The following is a 24,356-nucleotide window of genomic DNA, read 5'->3' as shown; positions in this document are numbered from 1 at the left end:
TTGATTGTGAACTTTAAATGGCTAAATTACGAACTTTAAAGTGCCTATCAAAATCGACTTTTGGGATGATATCGCAATTAAGTTCGTTTTGCTTTCTGCCCTAGTTTTCGTAACACTTATCGTTATACAAAGTACACTATTGACTTATTATTATTATTTGAGATATTTTCCATATGGTATATCAAATACTTGCAATCTGATGCATAAATTCGTTTCCAAATTAGAAATCTATCTAGTACCTACACCTTGCGTACCTTTAAGCCAATCAATTTCCACTCTCCATTATCTACGTAGTTTGATAAATCAACCGTCTCTGATCGATTAATGACGTTCACTTGGAAACCGTTATATGCCCAAGAACCAAGCTTTAAATGGCATACCTAAATATAATATGTTTTTATTAATGTTATCTTCTGAAGGGTCCATGTTTGCATCATACATTATAGTGATGCAACAGGTTACAATGTTCAAAGAAACGAAACAAGTAAAAGATCAAGTATAAAATATGGGAGGCATTATTTCTGAAATACAACTATCAAAATAAGAATTTTATACATGTTTTTCTTTTCTTTGTTACAAAGTACATTTTTGAAATATAATTGGCCGTTTAAAAGGCAATGACGTAAAATACATATAATATCTTAACATTCGCTTATTTAAAAAAAGCATATATTTTAAAGCAGCATGCCTCCAGATTCTTGCTTATTTTCAGAAAAATTTTGAAAGTATTTAAAAAAAGTACAATATTGTGAAGTTATTTTTTTTTTTCAAATTTAAAACAGCACTTACAAACAAACCATGTAAATATAGCAAATAAAAGGTCAAAATATGGGACTGCATTAGTTACGCAATATGGTGAAAATATTGAAAAGTCGATCATAAATCGTACATAATATGGAAAGTATTACTATTATCGTGAATGTTTTTACTTCCCTTAAGATTTCAGTCCTTTTTTATAAAGTTTGATTTTTGGGAATATTTTGGCTCCTCTGGAAGCATTCAGTTTATCTTTTTATAGCTTTCATTTGGTTCATAAAGAATTTTGCTTATCCTGAACAATTTTTACCTGATCGTCGAAAGGGAAAAAAGTAATGTCAATCTTGCACGAGCTTCGGAATCTGACAACTGGACCCCAGAACACACGTCCATTATCATACACCATAGCAAGACTGGACATGTAACCGGAAGTGTAGTCGTCAACACTAAAATGAGATGTCATAATATGCAAAACTATGAACACTGTTTTTTGATGTTGCTTTATTATTGTTATTATTAATAATAATAATAATAATAATAATAATAATAATAATAATAATAAAAAATAATAATATTATGTTATTAATAAATAATAATAATAATAATAATAATAATTAATAATGTTATTATTATTTATTTATTTATTATTATTATTATTATTATTATTATTATTATTATTATTATTATTATTATACCTTTGCTTTTTACCCACATGAAAGGGACTCCACTGATTCTTTTTTGTTTTGACATGACAGGACTATACCATGTCATGAAAGTTAAAGCAGATAACTGAAAATATTGTTCCAATGTTTTTATACCAGTTCATTAGGTCTGAGCATATAGCATGTGTGCAATTTTTCAGACAAATCCATCAGCTCGTTTTCCCATTATAATCATTTCTAAACATGACCCACAAATAAAAAGTAAAACACAGAATCCCTTAAGAAATTCCAACACAACAAAATTGAAAATCAAAAGAATTGCAACGTTTTTCACTCAATTAGGAAACAAATTGCAATGAGGATCGATTTTTAAATTCATTCTATAATACTTGCAGATTGTTCTATTTTTAGTGCTGCACTTGATGAGAAAAAAAATAATTTTGGGTTATGATGTATGGTTTTTCCGGCCTCAACGGAGCTCCTTTAAAAATACAAGTACAGGGCAATGACAGAAGCTATGTGTAAACTGGCATGAGTAAGGCTTTTGCTTTATTTTGTCGATCCTTTACAAAGTGATTTTATTTATCATAAGCAAATTAACAACTTGTTGTTTTGTGTTTTTTTTTTTGTTTTTTTTTTTCAATTTGAAATTTTCTCACTTTCTTTGCAAAAAAGGTTTAGCAAAGTTGCGCTCTGGTGTAATGAACGATTGCGACCACAAACAGACTTTCATATTGATATTTGATTTTAACAAATGTAGTCCAGCGTCTGCTTCCAAATTTACTGCAGAAGGTACTGAATATAAACATATTTGACAAATTAATATTCAATGTTCATTAGTTCATAATTAAACGTTTGATTAGTTATTATTTTTCAAAAATCTGGAAGAAGGGTGGTCCTTCGAAAGCATTAATAACAGCAATGACAAACTTTTAATTGAGTCTGCACATGAAGGACAATGAATAAGTGCAACATCACGCCCACTAGCACCTGCTTGAGAGGTACTCTATTTTCAACAGTTAAAAGGTGCCAGAATCAATGATCCCGAAGGACCAGAAAAATCATTTTACCTGTTATAGAGCACGATATCAGGCAGCCACAGCCGTCGACATGGTATACGAATATTGTCTGTTCCATCATAATCGCGGCGATCCCAAATCAATTTTTCATCTTTCCATTCCTTGCAAAGTTTAAAACATTATTTGATATAGATTTTGATTTTAATTGTGAAATTGATGCAATTAATTAAGATAATATATCCATACATTTCAATATATTTCATTCAATATTATTATCATGACGAAATACATAGTGACTCAATTCATTAACCTGAAATATCCTTGATTTCTAAAGTTTCTGAACTAAGGTAAGTTAGATTTTTTCAAGACAATCAAAAATGGGTTTTGTTACCATAGTGTGTGATTGCATTGGTATTTGTATCATTACTTGTATTTTTATTAATCTTCAGACTTTAAAGGTTTATAAACGATGACATATTTACATTTTTTGACAAAATATGTAATGAATCTGTAAATGTATCTCATTTGGATACACCCAGCCCTTGTCTTAATTATTTTTAATCGAAATATGAACTCTTATAATAATATACATATATCGTCAAGTATAATGTTCTATAAAAAATGGTATAAAATCACACCTACCACTTCCATCCAAACATTTGTGGTCAACACTTGGTTTTTCTCGTCCTGAAAATACATGTTGATATGATACAATGTTGATTTGATGAATTATTCTTACATCTTTATGTTTATATGATGTAACATTTTTATGTTCATTAGTGGCAATCAGTTTAAACCTATTTTCGATTTGTTAACACAGCATTTAACATTTATATTTGTATCTAAATGTCTCTTTCAACACGACTCATGCAGATGTTTCTAAATTCAAAGCTTCATCATTTTCGTGTTTAAATGTTGAATTCTGCTAAAGTCGGTACTAGGGATGTGGAAGTAACTTGGGCTTTCCATTTTCGTTCATTCAAAAGCTGAATCAAACCAATCCTGAAACCTTTTTTCAATTTTGTTTCTTAAGAGATTCTATTGTTCTCTATTTTAAACACCTTTGTTTTATTTGATTATTTATGTTTTTAGTATTGATTGTATCTATCTTGGTACATAACTGGTAGGAAGGCCTTTGTAGCTGTGTATTGCTTGAGGCTGTTAACAGTGAGCCTTGCTCTCACTTGTTAACCTCTCCTGTCATGTTTTCCTCTTTCAACAGCAATTTCAGAACTTGCTTTGATAGACTTTATGATTCATGTAGTTGAAGCTTCATAACATGGTACTAAAAAATTGTTTGACTGTATATGTGCCATTCACCGTACACGGAATAATGATAACATCGGGATCACATTTCACTGCTGAATAAAAGCACTAGTCAGATTCAGTCAAAATTGTCAAATTTAATGGTGGTTGGCTTTCTTCCTCTTCGTCAAGAGCTATCGACATTTTTGTAAGGAAAAGTAGCCGTGTTAGAGTTATAAAGTGTTTGTGACGTTTAAATATGTAAGTTATTGGAACGATTTTTTGTAAAATAAAATCTACGAAATAGGAGATCTAGCAAGAAAGTTAAATGGAAATTTCAGTTTCGGTTTGAACGAATCTATTTATGAGGGCTAATGGAAATGTGTAACATCCCTCACGCTCTCTAGCACCGGCTTTAGCGATATCATAAAATCTTTTGAAGCTATAATTTGTTTTTATATCAGTTCCAGTTTAAAGTTATCATCTACTGTCTTTAAACGAATTGCTTTGCATCTAGGTAACAAACAATGTGTCGAGTAAAATCATTGAAATTATGTTGACCGGGGTGGGTGAGCGAAATATACCACGCAAGCTTAATGATGTACACGCCAAATTTATGATACAAATCTGACACATAAATTGATCTCTATTAAACACTTTTATTGGACCACGACGATCAATGTGTTTAATAACAGGAAGGAAATTAATTCTTTCTCAAATAAATAGTGTTTTATATAGACACATCCGTTTTATAATCATTATGTCTTTACCTACGAACGCATATATTTATTCTGTTTATCACTGAAATTGAATACTTATTTTGCTAGCATGGTTAAATTCCGAATACAAGCATGACTTTATTCAGTATATTTTTTTTTTCTTCAGAGTTTTCTAAAGATAATTACACATGTTCCCGAGTGGTTAAGGTTATGGACTTCAAACCACTTTTCAGGCTATTTTCAAATACTTTTATCTAAAGCTTATATAAAACATGCTTATAAAAATAATTTTAATGAAATTATAATGCTTTTTAATATGAGAAATATAAATAGGCCAATAAAGCCGGTTCTTATTCTTATTATGAGAAAAAAATGGTAAAATGACGCTGTGTTGAATATCGCGTGTCATTTCGTAAATTACTCTTGACTAACGTTTTTAATATTTTACTAAAGGAAACTCTAAAATTGTGAAATTCAATTAATTTCTATTTTTCAACACACGATGCTTTTGGCTAGAAACATGAATATGGGTTCTTAAGACAGTTCATTTTGAGCAAAATTGATTTCAATTTTGTATTAATGTACATGCAAACACTATTCTGAAATATTGTGACAGTTACTATTTCTTTTGATTAGTTTAATATTTTGATTGAATTCAGAATGGACTGAAGTAATATGCGTCCCAAAGAGGTTATAATCCCCATTATATTGGTTTATTTTGTGCAAGTAAAATATAAAGTTGTACAATTTATTTAATACAATGAGAGTAAACGCGGAATTTCATTTTCGTACTAGATGATACACAGTCATAATCCAGTGTGTTCTTTTTTCTTTTTCTTTGATTTTGTTGTACTTATTGACCGAAAACTACCATCATGCCTCCAGTATGCGTCCATGTTCATAATATTTTTCATTCATGGAAAATATTATAAAGTACACAAAGAAAGTAATTTACATAATGCATACGGCACTAGAAATGCACATAAATTACCAAAATTATATGCAAAATCGGATAAATACACTAATCGCACATTACATGCAAATTAAATAATTCAGCAAGGCATCTTTATACTTTTTTACAATGTTACAATATTTGTCTCAAGTTTGATTGTTCTTGGAATATTTTGGCTCATCTGAAGGCTTGCAGCTTTAAATGTAAGACTTAGATCATTTTATATAAGTAAACAAAAATCTACAAGAAAAACATGACGTTTGACTACAATTGTATGTGTCGGTCGAGAAACACTTATAAAACTCACATTTATTTCTTAACAAGGTCTTGCAGTGTTTCGATGATATGCAAATAAGGCTTTTGTCAGTAAGAGGACAGAGAACAGAAACCTTACTGACAAATATTTGTAGATTACCGACAGACATTGGTTGCAACGTACATGCCGGAAAGTAAAATAAAAATAACTGGACGTTTCAAATCAGTTTTACTGTCATCAATGCATAGAAATCATTGTATTGAAAAAGGTGTTTGTACACCCATTTATCGCAGAGCAATTACTCTGTCATCAGTTATACAAGAAAGAAATGCAGCAGAGTTTTATGTTCATGCTGGTTGACTAAAAGTAGGGTCATTATAGATGTTACCCTTTTATATATAATGTCATATTGATTTGTATGAATATATTTGTGTTGGTCAGCTTAATTGTTATTGATTTAGATACAAAAAAATCAGCTACCTGAAATGCATCGAACTCAGTCTTTTACTTTAATAAAAAACATATTAATAAAAAAGTACAATATTTTGTTTGATTTTATTTACTTTTCCAATTATTCTGAAAAAGAGTCTTTTCGAATAACTGACTTTTTTCCCCGATTTATGTCTCGGGAGTTAAATTTATTTTAAGTAACAAGTTATTTTGATTTGCAAATACGTTCTACAACGATTTATTGATCTCCGAACACAAATTCATCTCCAGATTTTATGAACTGCGTTCCTGAACGCTTTATAAATAATAAAATTCGTAAAGAAATCACCACGAAAACCAATATAATTAACGTTGAAATATGAACAGGCGTCGAAAGAAATGACACAGATTTAAGCAAATGAAGAAAGTTTGTATTGGTCACTACAAGACAGACAGGTGTGAAGTGACAAAAAAAAGAAATATACTAAGAAAACCACAAATTTTTGTTACAACAATAAAAAATGTTAAAAATATAATATTATTATTTTATGTCTTCGTGATAATTATGGTAGTATAGAGAATTTCAAGACTTTACTTAACCCACTTTTGGAAATACACTAAATTTGAAAAAATACGTTCAAAGGAATAAATTTAACATTAATGATGGGATATAGCAGTACACACGCTGAAACAAAGTTTTTAGCACTCCATTTTGAAATAAGTGTATCTTATACAACAGAATTTTGAAATAGCATGGTATTGCCTACCCAACGTCAAATTATCATTTATTGTCTTGTTATGGATTTTACAGGAAGAACAACTGAGTTACCAAACATTTAAATATAAAACTTGACGATCGTACAACAGGATCACTTGCACAAGAAAATATGAAGAAATGATAATAAATAAATATTTTTTTGCAAATACAGAGAAAAGTTGTATCAAGTTTGCTTCTTTGCTCGACAGAGATAAAAGAGTTTTTTACGCTTTTAATTTTAAGTTCCTTTTACATAATAAAAATAGTTGTTCTGGTAAAACAGCAGTGGCCAATGATCTGATATTTTACAAGCAATGTACCTGTATAAACATTCACCAAGTTGAATATAAAACAATAAAGTATTTCGATTCCCGCCATGTCAAATAAAATCGTGGATTGCTAAATAAATATTAAGTTAATGGAGATTTTTTTCTACGATATATTAGGTGTTTTGCATCACAGAATACACATAAAACATTTTTACGGAATATTAATACCAAAAGGTATTTCTTTTTGCGTTTGGTAAAAACACATAATTTATCTTTTTTCAAGAACCCGATCTGTGAATTTGGCATACACAAAAGCAACACAACAAAGTGTTTACCGATTTCGATCATCTTTTATAATCAATAATAATAGTTCATACTAATGAAAAAGCCTTAAATTGTGTTTGTTCTTACAATGTCTGATATAATGTCATGAGTTCTACGCTTTGAAATGCGGATTTTGCTTGTTTTATTGTTGTTGTTTTGTGTTTTTATTGTGTCTTTATTATTTTTTAGGGGGGGGGGGGTGGACGGTTGTATTTTGTGTTTTTTTGTCATTTTTTTTAAAAATAAATACTGATTAAAAGCGGAATTTCATAACATGGTAATGAATTAACCTTGTCGTCAAAGCGAAATAATGCAAGTTTAGAAACGAAAATATTTCAACCTAAGTTAACGAATATAGTAATAATACGCAATAAACCACCAGAACGAAAGTCTCACGTACAACAATAAGAGAATGGTTTTTACTCTTTTCATCAGTCTTATTCATCATCTGAACCATTCCGGATTATATTGAAGTTGATTGCTGACTTCTGATAATATGCAAATGAAGCAGTTTCCAATTATGACCAACCCGTCTGAAGGATTACTTAAAATCCACGTCAATGCCGGACTACAATAAGTATACTGGCTGTAATGTACGGGATTTAACGTTTATGCAAATATTAACTGGAGGCAAAAGATACTCTATCCCGAGGTCAAATAGCAGTGTGTGTTATAACCATGAAAAAGAAATCAAATGCGTCCAAGAAGTTGATGTAAATTATTTTGCTTTACTAGATTAGAGAAGCTTTGCAAATATCTTGATTTTTTAGAACATTGCATGTCATCTATTCAGATACAAATTATGTTAACAAAACAGACAAATTGAATAGATTTAAGGTAAGAAAGAATTTCAACAATAGAAAAAAATTGGGCATTATAATTTAGAGCACTTTCACGAGCTTGCTTGTTATCTTAAGCTTTCTGATCTATATCTATAGCACGAAAATCCCTCGCATGAATACAATTATTTCAACAGTAACGTTAATATATTCCATAAATTTGTTTTAACGTTTAAGATATTGCGAAAATAGTTGATTGATAAAATACGGCAAGAAAAAGATTTGATGCAATATGATCAGAGTTCATAAATTGCCCGTAGCAAATGTTTAACACAGATAGTTGTGATCTTTATTGATTAAAGAGGTATGGTCTATATTGGACTCATTTTCAACCACTTTAAATATTTATAAAACACAACATAAATTAAAATAAAATTATTATTTTGACATAGGTAAAAATCGTCTTGAAAACAAAGTTTACCAAGTGCTTAATTATGAACATTTATATGACGAATTACATTTTTTTTTCGGTTCTACAACAATTTATTATCTGTTTTGTATTAGTATCTTATATCGGATTGCGTATCTCACTCTTACAAGCAACATCCTTTTTGTAATTATTTCATGATTTTATGTCACATGTGCAACTGATCAAATCAATATTATTTATTAATGGAAATTTAGAATATTTACCTCAATCTGTACCTAAAATAGTTTAAGACTTTTACTCATATCTAAATTTTGATATTTCTGGAAAAAGAAGTTGCGGTGCGTTCAGTGATCTTGTGTCTTAAAGTAAGTTAGTCTTTAATGGTAGGTGTCTAATACTATAGAAATTATGTTGATAGTACTAAGTCTTACAGGTGAAAAACAATCTACAAAAGAATTATTAATGTTATAGGTAAATGCTATATACATGATCCAGTATGACATACCAATATAAAGCAGATGATAAAGAATTCTAGAAGACAATATTTTTATTATTCATGTATGTATATAATAAATCACTTTAGAACTTTATCAACATTTTGTTTCCAGATATATTTCTTGATATTATACAAATGGTACATTTTTACCGCTTTTATCAATATCTCTTAAATACTTATGGAAAATATGCCACATGTAGACAAATTCACTTTAATGTTTAAACAAACCGGAATGTGTAAAGCTATAACATTGGCCTTAATATGAGTTTTATTTAAGCAATTTCTGTATTGTCTTTTTCAATAATAAAAAAACACGGTAGTTCACGTCTCTTTCTGTTCAAATCGTTTTGTTATTTTAAATGGTATGCTTGTATAGTTTGAGAAGGAAACTCAGTTTGAAGAGATATTGATAGTTATGATAATAACAACGCTGTAGAAATCAATACCGAATACAGTGTGAAAATAATTACAATATTCTAATAGACTTTCCTCTTTTTTGCTAATTTTTTAGAAAGTTAACAAAAATCAATTTGACTGTTAATTTCAGATCAGTTTTACTAAATATATTTTTGTTAAAAAAATTTAGTGTAATGTTTTAACAAATCAGTCATTTAAATTATAAATATATTTTATTGTTATTTCTAGCAAAACATGTTTTCAAGATCAGATTCAATTCATCAAATGAGAAAGCATTTTCTTTAAAAGAATTGTAAGTGTTCAGTTTTGTTTTCATTGAAACAGTAATTTGAGTTACAAATATATTTTATTATTTTTTTTCTAGAAACATTTTTATTGGGATCAATTATAACAAATCAGTTAAGAAAACACGCATTTAAACGAACTAATTCCAACTTACCAAGTCAAGAATCTGTGTTAATGTAAGCCCTAGACCAACCGCGACTGCTTTGGAAGAGTTGTAAATTGGTCGCACGGAGTTTTCGTACTTCCATAGCAAATCTGTCATTAATCGTTGTTCACTTGATATATTACTTATAGTCCGAAATCTACTTGTTAACGAATTTTCTGAAACAATAAAGCTTCAATTATAAACGAAATATTTATAATATGAACGCTTAGATGTGATATTGAATATAGAGTAGAAGGGCATGAAAATGAATAAATTTTGAAATTTTGAAACGACCATTATAAATTCAATCAGCTTTGAATGGACTCTTCAAATTTAATTCTTAAGAATATTTATAGTACAGTGTATTTAAGTAAAATTTGTTTTTACATGACAAATATGCGTGCGTGGTCTTTTTAAAACAAAACGGCTTTCTTTTAATATCGGACTATTTCATTATTAACTTAATTTCAAATTTTATCTATGCTCTTTTTTGCGCTTTTCGTAGTTTGAAATTAATTTGTGAAAGAATTAAAAAAAAAAAACTTAACGCATCATTGTAATTGAAATATTTCTGTAGTACAATACATATGTAGAATATATTAAATAAATAAGTCTAAGACAAAAAAGTACAATTAAAGTTAAAAATTAAGTAATTTTGAAGGTGATACTTACTGTCCTCACTATCCGTTACTGTTTTCGTCATATTATTATTCCCTTTAGAATCAGCTTTTGATTTAAAATCCGATAAAATGTGCACAAAACACATCCACATGCATATTTTATTAACTCCCATTCTGAAAAACGTTTCGTATTTACAGAGAAATTGAATTAAATGCGTAACCGCCTGTAACAAATCTTGATGGAACGGCAGCAGTCGGTATCGGGAAAAATACTAATATCTGTAACTTTTGCCGTGTCACGATTTCCCTGAGATTTTTTGTTATATGCAGTTACCTTTGTGGTGGAAAGTTCTTAGTGTGTAACTTGCTACGTCAGACAAGTAAACATCATCAGACTGGAAGGGTTTATAGTTACATAGTTATAATAGAAAACACATATATTCTTTTAATCAACATTCCGTATAGTGGAAACAAAATTGATCTTTGATTAAGTAATATAATTATATATAGTAAATGACTGCCTCATGTTATAACACGGATATTTTATTAGAATTAAGCTGTTGGTTACCATGGCAAATTAGTACGCTGTTTTGAAAATTCGAAAATAAAAAACAATTTTTTTAATTTAGAAAACAAAATGTTTGTTGCTGCCTCTGGTTTCGATACAGTGAATTAAAAATGTATAACGATGCTATTGTAAATTATACATAATAGACATGTATATCTCATATCATGTGGGAGATACAGATACCACTTTTAAGTAATTTTATTTCATAATCATCTGCTGAAATTTCGTTAATTAATTAATTAATTATAAATGTATTTAGTTATGCATTTATCTTTTGAAACACTTATTTGCGTCTCACTTAATACATTTCTGTTACTTTTCGATAATTCTATCAAAACATTTTGTTTGTTTCATACTGTCTTTGAATTTGTACTCAACAACTGCATTTTATACGTATGCAACGTATGTCTTTGCAAAGAACAAAGATTCTTTTATTAGTCGTATGACATTGTAAATCATTACATGTTTCAAATCATTTAATTTAGTGACCAGAATACAGTATAACCATTGTAAAAGCAACATCTCTTAACAGCAACAAAAATCTGTGTCACTCATAGGGTGTTTCTCTGTAGAAGTTGTACTGTATATCGTTAACTTTGAATTATTTTTATGCTCCATTTTCCAGCTAAGTGTTGATCCGAGTAATGTATAGATTTTTATCATTATACAAATCTTTCAGTACATTGTATTTAATCTGCATGAAATTAATCTTGAGTAACAATTTTATCATCATCTATTGATGCGAAGGATGTAAAATATTGAATAACAAATCATTTGAAAACATGATTGTTGTATGATTAAATGTTGTTACGCATAAAGTTATTCATTATTTTTAACACAGTTTACTCTCTTTTCTTTCCTAATTAGATGACCCTGTGGTAAGTTGGTGGAATAAACAAAACACCATATATGTTGATTTTAATGTTTGTTATCTTCTGTACTGTTACAAGATCCCTGGATAACTATTATCAACATTAATATGCTGAACATAATATGAAAACCTTCATTATTCTAATGCAGTAAGTACGCTCATTTTATGTAAGTCCCGCTATTTGCGCCATCATGATATTTTAGAGAAAATTTGTTGGAACATGGTAGAAGTCATAGTAGAATGATTGGCAGTTCACAGACAAAATTATGATTTTTATTGACAGTTCCGTTTTGAAAGAAACTGTAAACTGCAGCACTACTTAAATTTCTGAGTGCAGAAACAAAATCGTTTGGTATTAACTTGGTACTAACAAAATCTGTAATAAAGCGTATAGATAATCACACAGTAAATGATTTTTAAGTTCATAAACAGGTGTTTGGCATAAATAATTAATTGATAAAGCTTTAAGTGTTGCAAGATATATAAAATTACATCATTGTGTTTATATGTGTCTTGAAGCAACATGTCATGTTAAAGTTTGACATTCTGTTAAGAAATATGGCGACGTTCTTTTGTTATCTTTAGTTTACGAGAAAAATTATTTAAAAAAAAGCTGAATGCAAAAGATTCCTATTTATACTACCTTGCTCAAAGCCTTAAGTCTGAAAGCCAAACCAAACAAAATAAAACAGGATTTGATGACACTTAATTAAGGAAAAAAATGTAATTGAATAAACAACAGTGACCTTGATTTATTTTGCTTAACGTTTCGTATTCATTATGATATAATTATTGAGTACAATAATGGAATGTAAGGGCAGAGTACACGGCCTCTTCAAACAAATATTGGTTAAGGCACTTCCAGTAAAAAGTCCAAAAAAACTGTAATTGCTGTTTAATGTTAATGACCTCTTTGTTTCATGCCGCCATTATTTTTTTGTTTATTACATTTAGATAGAACATTTCTTTAGAATGATTTATTACGGAAGTCTTCGACTCTGAAAATTAATACGAGACTAGACGAAGAACAATAATGATCTTATATTAATATTTATTATTTAAAAAATGAAAACGTAACTAGTTAAACATAAACTAGATAATTGATAAGGATTATTTGGGGTCTGGGAATAAACACGAAGCTTGATTTATAAAATTGGAATTATAAAAAAGAATATTTGAACATGCAAGAACAGTAATTTGATAATATTCGAAATGTGTGAAACGTGAAACAGATTGTATTACTTACTAATGATATTCAGTAAAAGTTGAGCGGGATTGAACTACACAGTATTACCACAGTCTTATCCAGTTCTTAAAAGCATACATCAGATTCAGATTACTGATAACAACTTAATGGATGTGTTTCTGCACATAACGTGTTTTGTAATCATAATTGCAAAACTCTTAGGTTGAAAGAGGTTACTCTCTTTAATTTGATTCCATAACGATATATGTGAATGTGAAAGTATTGTTATCTTGCTCCCGATAAATTATAAAAAAGTTCAACTACTCAATCTCTTCTAAATGTGTTTGTTTTGATGCATGTTTAGTTGCATTAATACTGTAAAGAAAATATAACGACATTCTGGCTTTATTGTTAGATGAAGACCTCAAGTACCTTTCTGTAAAATGGATATTCTATGATATACATGTATATTGAAATAAAGCAAATAAGTGAACATCGAGACGAGATTTTAATTAGTATATTAATAAGCGAATAGGTAATGAGCTGTTCAATCATATACACTCAATTCATTATTATAATTATAAATCCCAAGGAATCAGGAATACAAACAACCGCTTGAATAAAGAAATTTAAATAGAGCATGACACCCGCTGATGTATTTAATCCTACAACGGAAATGATAAAATACAATACACATGTATATGATTCGGACAAAAGGATTATGACTTTTTTGCTTAGATTAAATGGCATTTAATTGTTAGATGAAGGGTAAGAATTGTGCGATAGAACATCCCGTGAGTGCGATAAAAACACAAATTATTGTTATCAACGCTTCGTTTTACCAACTTCCCTAAAAGGCCAAAAGTAAATTGTTCTTTCACTCAACAGACCGTTTATTAATTGTTCCTGTTTTTCTCATTTTTTATAGTTATATTATAGAAATACAATTATTTTTGCGTATTTCATTCTTTATCATTTGGAAATTTACTTAAATAACATTTTGGTAATTGCAATATGTTGCAATATTGGTTGATAACATAAATATGAATATCAAAATTAAAAAAATAATGTAAGAGAACAGGCTGGTCATAGTGTTGTGTAGACAGACAATTTAATGTACAAATTAAACAGCGTGCGTTATTTTATATTTATTATTCAAGGGTAACAGAGTGTTTGCAAAGCCAAACACATGCTGTTCATAGACTTGAACGTATTTGTAGATGTAAATTGTTTAAAATCTGATTAACTTGAAATTGTAATGATTCGATCTTTCATTCATGTGTAGCTTGGTGTTATGAAAGTATATTGAAAAATCATTTCTCTTTAATCTGATTTGGTAAAGATACAACGTTTGCATGATATAAAGCAGTTTAGATGATATAAAGTTCTGACGATCACATCTTGATTTACAACAGCTGTGAAATTTAACCCTGAAATTTTTCAAATAACTGAAATAGAGCTGTTGTATAATGTCTTTTTGCATTAATAGCTTTCTTCAAATAGAATTTAAAATATTATATACATGATACACACCATTAAGCACAACATTGTATTATTATGTGTTTCCATACATGTAGTCTAGTATAATAAGTAATGCCAAATAACACATCTATGTATTTTTCGTTATATATTGTCAGATAGAATAAAGACACGATTAACAGGACTGATATTCGTATTTTAGGAATTATAGAATTTCAATAAATACTCTTTCTATTAACACTATTTATTTTCGCCTTAAATAAAGATGTTTAAGTTAATTAGAAAATCCATAAACAATTTTTAAAAGTTTATTATTTCGCATATTTACATTAAAGTATTTAATTTCCTTTTCGATTACTATGATTTTCTTTTATTTATTATGAATGTGATTTTCCGGTCTGTGATTTGCCTTGTGCATTGTCCTGATTGCTGCTTGGCTCCTTGCCGCTGATCCTTGTAGCTGGATCATGTGTGGGTTGCGTTCATTGAACGCCACTTGTCCTTATTGATGATGTTCATCATATTTTACATAAAATTCACATATGACTTAAAGTCAGTAAGTTATATATATTTTATCAGTTTTGGAATCTAATAAAAACAAAATCATTAAAACAGAGAAAAACATTTAAATAAATACCGGTAAATACACGTAGCTGTTTGTTTGGAATGTTTGAAAGTGCAGTAACACAGTTAAGGTCATATGGCACCGAAATAGGAAGGGAGATTTTGCCTAACCCCAAGGGTCAAAACGACCTATTTTGCTTGAGCTGATGCATAGACTTTAATAATCCGAACCCACGTTTAGTCACCTTTTACAATTGCTCATTGACTAATTGTGGCTGCAATTCTTATGCACCAAACATGGAAGGCAACCCCTCGGCCACAAGGGGCATAAATACAGGTTATATTCAAATCCACAGATGAGTTTTATTTAAAAAATAATTATCAGATAAGGAAGAAATTCTTTTTAATTCTTTTTTACTTGCTATTTTCCATTAATAGTACTCGTATATGTTTTTCTTTTCATCTACCCCATTAAGTCAATGCATAAACGTCATGTAAATAGAAGGTTATAAAAGTATTAATGCCTAAAACATACTAACTAGAAACAATGTGCCATGGATCCCAAAATAATGATAAAGTTCCAAGGAAATTTATATAGTATGACTGCTTTATTGGACACCGACGATTTACGTGTCTAATAACAGAGACAAACATGGAAGCGAACTTAAATATATTTCTGATAAACGTTGTTTATTGTTAGAAAGAGTGATAAATTTACCATTTTTATATATTTTACAATAGCTTGTCTCATTAACAGTTGCCAGTCTTGTTAAATGAACAAGCAAAGATCACTAATAAATAAATTTTACAAAAACGTTTGATATGCTATTGAACGAGCATATTGTTCTGATATAGAATAAGACAGTAACGTAAGCAAACGTAGATACAAATATTACAAAATGTCTTCTTATCAGCAAAATATGCTCAAATATATCTATTTCAATCCATCGATTTGATAGAATTATAAAATAAAGGATATTATGGTATGTTATAATGCTATAATCAAAGATCCCTTGGCGTTGCTTTTGAAATACAATTTCATTTGTCGAGGAAAGGCATTCAATACAATATTTTAATCAACGATCTGACAGCCTCGTGAAAGACACTTCCATTCTCTCCAAAGCTATTCCTAAAATCCGTCAAAAGCAATCACATATGGAGAGAAATGTTAAGAAAACGCAATATGCGACATAAATATATATTTTTTACAGTTATTTAAACGCTTTTCATACGGTAAAAATCTTAAACGCACATGTTCATCTTTCAATCTTGACAAACGATTCGCCATTTAGGAGGAAATTGAAAATAAATATTGACAGAATAGAAGCTTTTGGACTGGAATTCATGCTGGTATGTACTTTCTGATCGTTACATTATTAACATTTGAACGTACATTACTATTAAAACATTTCATTTTTCTTTTTTAACTTTATATTCCTTATCACATCACTATGCAAGTGTCTGTTGTTTGATACGTTATTCAACTAAATAAACATTAGTTGTGTTTGACAATGTTAGCATTGATAACATGTGTGTACACAATGACACTACTACAATGGCTAAAACAATTTTTATTTCGATATATATAAACATACCACTGTTTTGTTTTATCTTGAAAAATGATGTATGTTAATGAGAACACATCAGATTAAACATCGATTTTAATGTTATGATTTATATCTTTCAAATCCAGAGAAACCTTACACAACAATACATTTCTGCTTGCTTATACACTAAGTGTTTGTGGCAGGCAGACGATAAAGATACCAAAGAGCTCCAGACGTTTGTCGAAGTTATGCTGACAAAAAAAGCTTTTAATCAACGATCAGAATGGGTTATGAAAAGAACGTTCTTCATTTCTCATACTATCCTCAAAGCCCGTCAAAACCAATCATTTCTTGAAATGAAACGTTAACAAAGGCTAGATCAGTGACACAGATCAAGATTGAACAATGTGTTTATATCAGTACTTTTACTACTAAACGTCGTAATGTACGATACCGGCATTCATTTTAAAATCATACATAAGAAATGTTTAAAGTGTGTTTTTATATTTTGATCGGAGTTATAAAAATTAGTATTGATATATATGTTTACGTTTCTTTTCATTGATCATGCCTCGTGTTAAAACGCTATGCGAAATAATGCACGGATGGGCACCTGAGGTCTTCCTCCACTAGTAAAGCTGGAACGTCGCCATATGACCTAGAATGTGTCTGTGTGACGGTGAAAGCCCATTAAACAAGAAAACAAAAAAAAAACGTATGCATTTATCTGTCGTATTGTCTTGCTTATCTTATAAGTTTTGCTCAGAATATGTGGAACCGAATGTCTGAACTGGAACACAATTCTACAGAATGGATATTTTTATAAGCGTTATGATTTAGGTAAAACTTGATGTGAAGTTATATTTTGTCAGTTTATCAATGGTACATTCGAGTATCACAATCAAAACAAAGCAGTGTAATTTTATAGATTATTTACATCATTGACATTTGAAAATAGAGCGAAAAGAAAAGGAACATGATTAAACATCTAATTATATAGAAGTTTCAAGAACGATATAGATTAATTCTGTACGGTAATAACCGTTTTGTTATTCTAAAACAAGAGACTTGACACTTGATTGAAATATCATTGCGTTACATTCATTTTCTTAGATATACATTATCATACTAAATATACACATCTATGTGTTTATGATTCTCTTATGGTGTTTGCAAGATACTTCTCGATGTTATAAATAAAAGCTTCTATTAAAGGAAAGTCTTTTGAAATAAAGACTCTATTTCGATTTAACGATCATGAGAAGAAAAGTGACCCTTTCTGGAATACCTAGATTATCTTGTCATTTATTCATCTTTTTGTTTAAAAAAGGTCATTATTCAACATTGATTAGTTTTTAAGATGCTATTCTAATCATGACTGTATATTTTGAAAAGCAATTTAAAAAGCTGTCATATCACTGACATTAATTTTTCAACCATTTATACGACCAATTCCCTTGAAGTGTTAAAGTCGAGAAAAACGAACGATACACTTTATATTCAAATTCACATAATTGCTTGACTTTAAAAGGAATATGTCGATGACGATAATATTTTCCTATTATATGTTGTTGATTTTTTTGTTTGTTTGATTTTGTTGTTGTTATAATTGTTTTTCTTGTACACCATAAAATCAATCAATGAAAGCCATGTTAATAGAAAATAATAAAGTATTAATCTGTGAAACATACTCCAGGATATATAACTAGACAAAATGTGATATGGAACCCAAATTGATGATAAATTCTCCAAGAAATTGATAAAGTATGACTGTTTTATTGGACCCCGACGATTTACGTGTCTAATAACAGATACAAACATGGAAGCAAAATTAAATTTATTTCTGATAAATGTTGTTTCTTGTAAAGAAGGGTGATATATTTACTATTTTTATAGTTCAAACTATATCTAGCATTATTTGATTTGCAGAAACCAGTCTTTTAAATGAACTAGCGAAGATAATCTATAGATTATTTCTAAATAACGTATGCTATGCTATTTAACTAGCATATTGATCTGATATAGAATAAGACAGTTATGTATGCAAACGTAGATAAAATAGTGTAAAGTGTCTTCTTATTAGCAAAACATGTTCATAAATATGCATTTCAATTAATCGAGTTTATACAATTGTAAAGTGACAATTAAAGATATTATCATATTAAAGGGTAGGATTTTGTGTTACAAGATAAAATTATCATTTGCTTTCTAAGGGAAAAGCAACACTTAAACTTCATTTCATTTAAATTTCTTATGTATATTAAATGTCTTTTATAAAAAACTTCATCTAATTTAAATTTGAATTTTCTTATGTATTTAATGATAATTTCTTATTTTGCTACTGACGTATTATTATCATATCTGTCATGCAAGAATATACATTTTGTACCAAAGAATGATTATTGTGTACTATATACAGGCATTAATTAATCTATTAATTCTAAAGTTTGTTTCTTGAAACAAGCAAGTTAAAGAAATACATATTGTAGCATTTTTTCTGAAGGTAACGGAATTTGTACGGGATGTTGCAGCAGTAAGTGCATATTACATGGATCATAAGAATCAATATAGTTACCATATAGTCTTTGGAAATAATTATAAGATTCAACTTAGTTCTTATTATCTATCTACACAATATTACCAAAGTCAGTAAGGTGTATAATATTATGAGAATCATATTCAGTTAAAGATTAAAAACCTTAATGTTGAGCATTATAAATTCGCTTTTCATAACTTTTTTTCTTTTCCAGATAGTTTCAACAAGTATTTCTAGAATATTAGAATATTAGAAAATATAACCATCCGAGTGCCACGTTTCCACTTTGCATATTGCCTGAATTTTCAATCACCATGGTACGATTATATTAAGAGTAATTTGTTTTTAATATGAAATAAGTTAATTGTAGAAATTATCTATGAACATGAATCTTGAAATGTTGGATAATTGCTTTTTAAATTTTCTTCATCTTGAATAAATGTATGCGCGTAAAATTCACTCCCATATTCACAGTTTAAAAATGACACATCTTTTTCAACAATAAAAAGTAGGAAATCTTATATAACATATTAAATAGATAAACAGCTTCGGATCAATGTTAACAAGTTCTAAAATTATATAACATTTTTACTATCTAGATTGTTTGCTAGAACATATTGAGTTTAATACATACGAAATTTTGCTTGACCAGAGTTTCTAACTTGCATTACAATATCATTTATGTACATTTCTGTATATTTTGCTAATAGACCATTTTGGCTACATGTAAACTTAGTAAAAAATCTGAATGTGACATACTGCCATGATGTTAATGCTCAAACTACTTTTGTTGAGTGTATTTTTCAAATACAGATATACATGCAAATATATTGTTGCAGATTTGCATTGTATTATTTTTTTTTATTTCAACACAAGCCGAAACATTTACGATTCAGTACACTTTTTCAAGACCGTTGATTAATTATATTTCTATATTTTTTACGATCGTGAAAAATAAACCAATCATCTATCACAGAAATTACCATATACGGACTACTGAAATAGAAATGTAAACTTAATAAGGCAGACAATCCGCATGATTGTTATTTGAAAACTCAATTATTCGTTTCAAATAGACGCTTTTGAGACAAAATGTTCGAGACAGGATTCTCCGTCTTCGATATAATTCTGCACAGGAAACAAATTTAAGTTAAGTATCAATTAGATAATATAGTTTTCATGAAATTTGCTTTTTATTGAGAGGATTGATTCTTAATCGTCAATGTTATATATGTATACAATTCTAATTACCGTCTTTATATATCTGCAAGTATATGATATTCATTTATTACAATATCAAACTAAGTGTTCTAATTAAGTATGTGTTCAATTAATACAAAATGAACTTAATTTTCATCAACATTTGATGAAGTGTTATCCATATATCAATGGCTAAAATACAATTAGTAATATAGATAATCTTCATTACCTTTATGAAAAGTTCTGACACGAATAATTTGAAAACAATTTGATTCGCAGCAACAACATTGAGATCATGTTATAACTAAAGCATATTTGTAAGATATCAAATGGTAGCCTAAACTGAGACGTTGTTGTAATCAGAATGTATTCTTTCTTGTATATGTGTTTGAATCTTATTAAATGATTTTTCATGTAATTTCATAAATATAATGTAATTTGTCTCCTTTCTCGATTGTTTTATTGCTGTTACCTGGTAGTAGTATTTCTCAGAATAAACATACGTGATTATTTTATAAAAGTGAATTAAAACCTCTCTTAAAATCAGATTACTAGAAAAATGAACAATATTAAAAGTGTAAGAAACAAAACTTACTTGTACATAATGCAATTAGTTTTTGAAGATCATGTAGTCTCTGTCGGAAATTTTCTTTGATTTTCAGTAATTGTAGAATAAATATGATGGAAAAGTGTTTCATAATGCTATTTTACAAATTAAAAATGAAACAACGCGTGGGGAAATGATTAACTTCGGCAATAAAGATCACACAATAGTTCTAATATTTCTTAAATTATATTTCCACAATAATAACAATTTGATAAATATCCTTTATGTGTCCCTTAGAGGGAAGAATCAATTTATATAATTGTTATATTTGCGTGAACCAGAAATATTTGAATGATAAGTATTCAGATAACTCAAGATGTTTTTATAAAGGCTAAGTTCTTTCTTTATTAATTTTAGTTCTTGGTGTTCTGAAAAAGTTGGTTTATTCAAGGCGTAGTTATTAAGGGGTTCTTTCTTTTTCTTTCTTATTTTTCTATTTATTTGTAAAACTTATATTAAATGAATATAAATATTTTCAAGGTAATTAATTTAAAAAGCAAGCAGTATGACAGTACTTTGATGTTAAGAAAAATAAATTACAAGTCTTATATGGAGTATAGTCTATAGTTGTTAAAAGCGAAAATTTTCATAGCATAATGTAAGAAATTAAGGCCTTTGTGAAGATATTCTGTAGATCGTTCAACACGAAATTATTGTTCTGTTCGTGATACTTTAAGTTCTTTCTATTTGTTTGTTGTTGTTGTTTTCTTTCACCCAACTTTGGTGGTTACAGAATTCCTTACTTGAATAATGTATTTTAACCCCAGATACGTTGCCTGCTTTTTAAATGAGTCTTTTATCTGCGATATGCAGGCTTTATAACATTTGATTTCTTTCAAAATACCATTTTATATAGTTTTGCCCATTATGTTCTTATTTAGGGCACATGCATTATTTCACTTTGGGAAAATGTGTTGCTTTCCATTTGTTGATATTTACATTGGCACATTGAGTGTTCCATGACAATCGCCATATAAACACATCTGGGGAGTTTTTATTGTTTCAAAATTTTACCACTGCATGCCAAATAACGCATTCCTCTTATACACGGAGTAACAAAATTTTATCTAAATGTAAAACGCGATGATATATCATTACGAATTTCTTTTTTTTTTTCAAATTTTAGTAAGACATATCAAAAGAAGTGTCATTCATTCAATGACTTATTTGACTTATTTTTGAATTTGACTTCAATGCTATTCTTGCATTCATATTTATATATTTGACGGGATTTTTTCAACGGTTTATTATTTATAAACATAACCTATTTGTTGTATATTCATGCTTTGCATACTAAGGTCGATTAAGACTGGATAGACTGGATAGCTCTTTCAAGACAAACTGAAGTAAGATGCTAAACCATTTAGAATTATCACACTTCTTAATTCCTTAATATGAAGTTTAAATGTTTGACAAATCAAATGTTTATAGTGACATATTTTCCACAATAATTAGCCAAGACCGTCTGTAAATGATTGCGATTATCTATTTACTGTTTGATTATTTATAATTTGAACACAGCTATTTTAACCCGATACAAATGAGCAAAACTTCCCCTACTAAAACAACAACAAAACAAAACAAAAAACACACACCACAGATAACGATCAAGATATTATATAGAAATTTATCTTGAAAAATTTCAATATTGACTGTGCTCTGTCATAAATTCACTACCCTTTGTTTCAGTGGATAGTATCTTTTAAAAATCCTGATGGCGCCATAAGCCGGCCGTACACATAATAAGTGTACTTATGATATTTGAATAAAGACGGCTTTTATCTTATGATGAGAAAATTTCTTTTGATGGCACTCATTCAGGCTTTTTGTCTCTAAAGTGAAGAAGTACATCATTGACATTCAATAGTGGATTTTACTTATTTCTTTAGTCGATCTAAAACGTTCACTTCTGTTTGAAAATTATTCATTTAAGAGTTATATTTGAAGACGGTTCATAATGGATATTGGGTGACGGCAGGCTCAATACTAGACATAAATAAACTGAATGAGTTCAATAAAATCATATTAAGTTTCCCCTTGGCAAGAATAACATTGTTTTTTAAACGAGTTCAAAAAATTTAATATTAACTTTATTATGACATTCTAGATATCAAATATCTTTCACGATAACGGAAAACAGTTAAAAGTGTTTTCGTTTACGCACCAATAGTGTAACGATAACTTAAACGTGTTCTTCTTACGCTGTGTTACGTTACGTCCTTTTCGTTATATACAAACAAAGCTTAAAGCGCGCTAATGCTAGCGTTACACTATAGACGCGGCAATAAAATATGACCCTTTTTTACTGCAAACCGTTCTTTTTTAATATAAGATAAATAGAATATCATATTCGTGTAGATTGAATACTAAATGTATTGAACTGGTTGAATAAAACAATATTATGCTTGCCAGATAATATTATTTTATTCAACTCGTTCAATAAATTTAGTATTAAATCGACACTCGTGCAATATCCTCTATTCATTGATAAATTTTCTACCCGCATCCTCCTTTACACTCAGTTTATTCTCGTCAAACTTGTCACAGCTTTGTTAAAATATTAAATTAAATCATTCTTACTGATCATTTGAATGATTAATTACAGCAATTATGATAAATCACCAGCTATCATCAAACACAACTGTTTGAAAATCTAGCCCTGACAACTGATGTTCACAATTCATTTAGTCATTCGTATTTGGTCAAATATAAATGTATATTGCTTTAAAATTGATTTTAATTGTTCCCATATATTTTTTCGTCAACTTCTTTCAGTTATTTATCAAACAATGGTTAAGGCCGTTGACTTCAAACCACTTGCCCCTCGCCTCTGTGGGGTCGAATCCCGACAGGGACTTTGGATTCTTTCATGTGAGGAAGCTATCAAGCGTCAGTGGTTCTACTAAGGTGCCCGTTCGTGCCTGAAACAATGTACGGAAGGGAACAGGAGGTCTTTCTCGACCAGTAAAGCTGAAACGTCACCATTTGACCTTTACTGTGTCGGTGTCACGTAAAACCCAATTGAATAAAATCATTATTAAATAAATGCCGCTTCCTTCCTTGGCGTACAATTCACTTATATTATTGAATGTTAAAATAAGGGGGAAAATATTTTTTTTGTCTGATATGGGTTTATCTTCTTGCTTAATATAATGTCAATTTCACTAATCGGAACATAATGATACCAATTAAGATAAATGTCCTATACACATTGAAACATAACGTCAGAGATTGACAA

The 24,356-nt window shown here is 29.1% G+C and overlaps 1 protein-coding gene across 1 annotated transcript; it reads right to left on the bottom strand.

Moving 5' to 3' along the window:
* Window positions 1–254: 254 nt before the first annotated feature.
* On the bottom strand, window positions 255–10,643 carry LOC132720685 (neuronal acetylcholine receptor subunit beta-3-like; the record flags this gene model as incomplete). Its single annotated transcript, XM_060704868.1, has 6 exons — window positions 10,613–10,643; window positions 9,950–10,116; window positions 3,080–3,124; window positions 2,489–2,598; window positions 1,067–1,202; window positions 255–380 (listed from the first exon to the last, which is right to left on the bottom strand). Coding segments are annotated over exons 1-6 (615 nt in total), but the record flags the coding sequence as incomplete, so codon positions are not given.
* Window positions 10,644–24,356: the final 13,713 nt, after the last annotated feature.

Source organism: Ruditapes philippinarum, unplaced genomic scaffold, assembly GCF_026571515.1.
Source record: "Ruditapes philippinarum isolate M1 unplaced genomic scaffold, ASM2657151v2 ctg4159_1_1_1_1, whole genome shotgun sequence".
NCBI lineage: Eukaryota > Metazoa > Mollusca > Bivalvia > Venerida > Veneridae > Ruditapes > Ruditapes philippinarum.
Note: the sequence above shows the minus strand (reverse complement) of the source record. Positions and strands in the feature narration are given on the sequence as shown.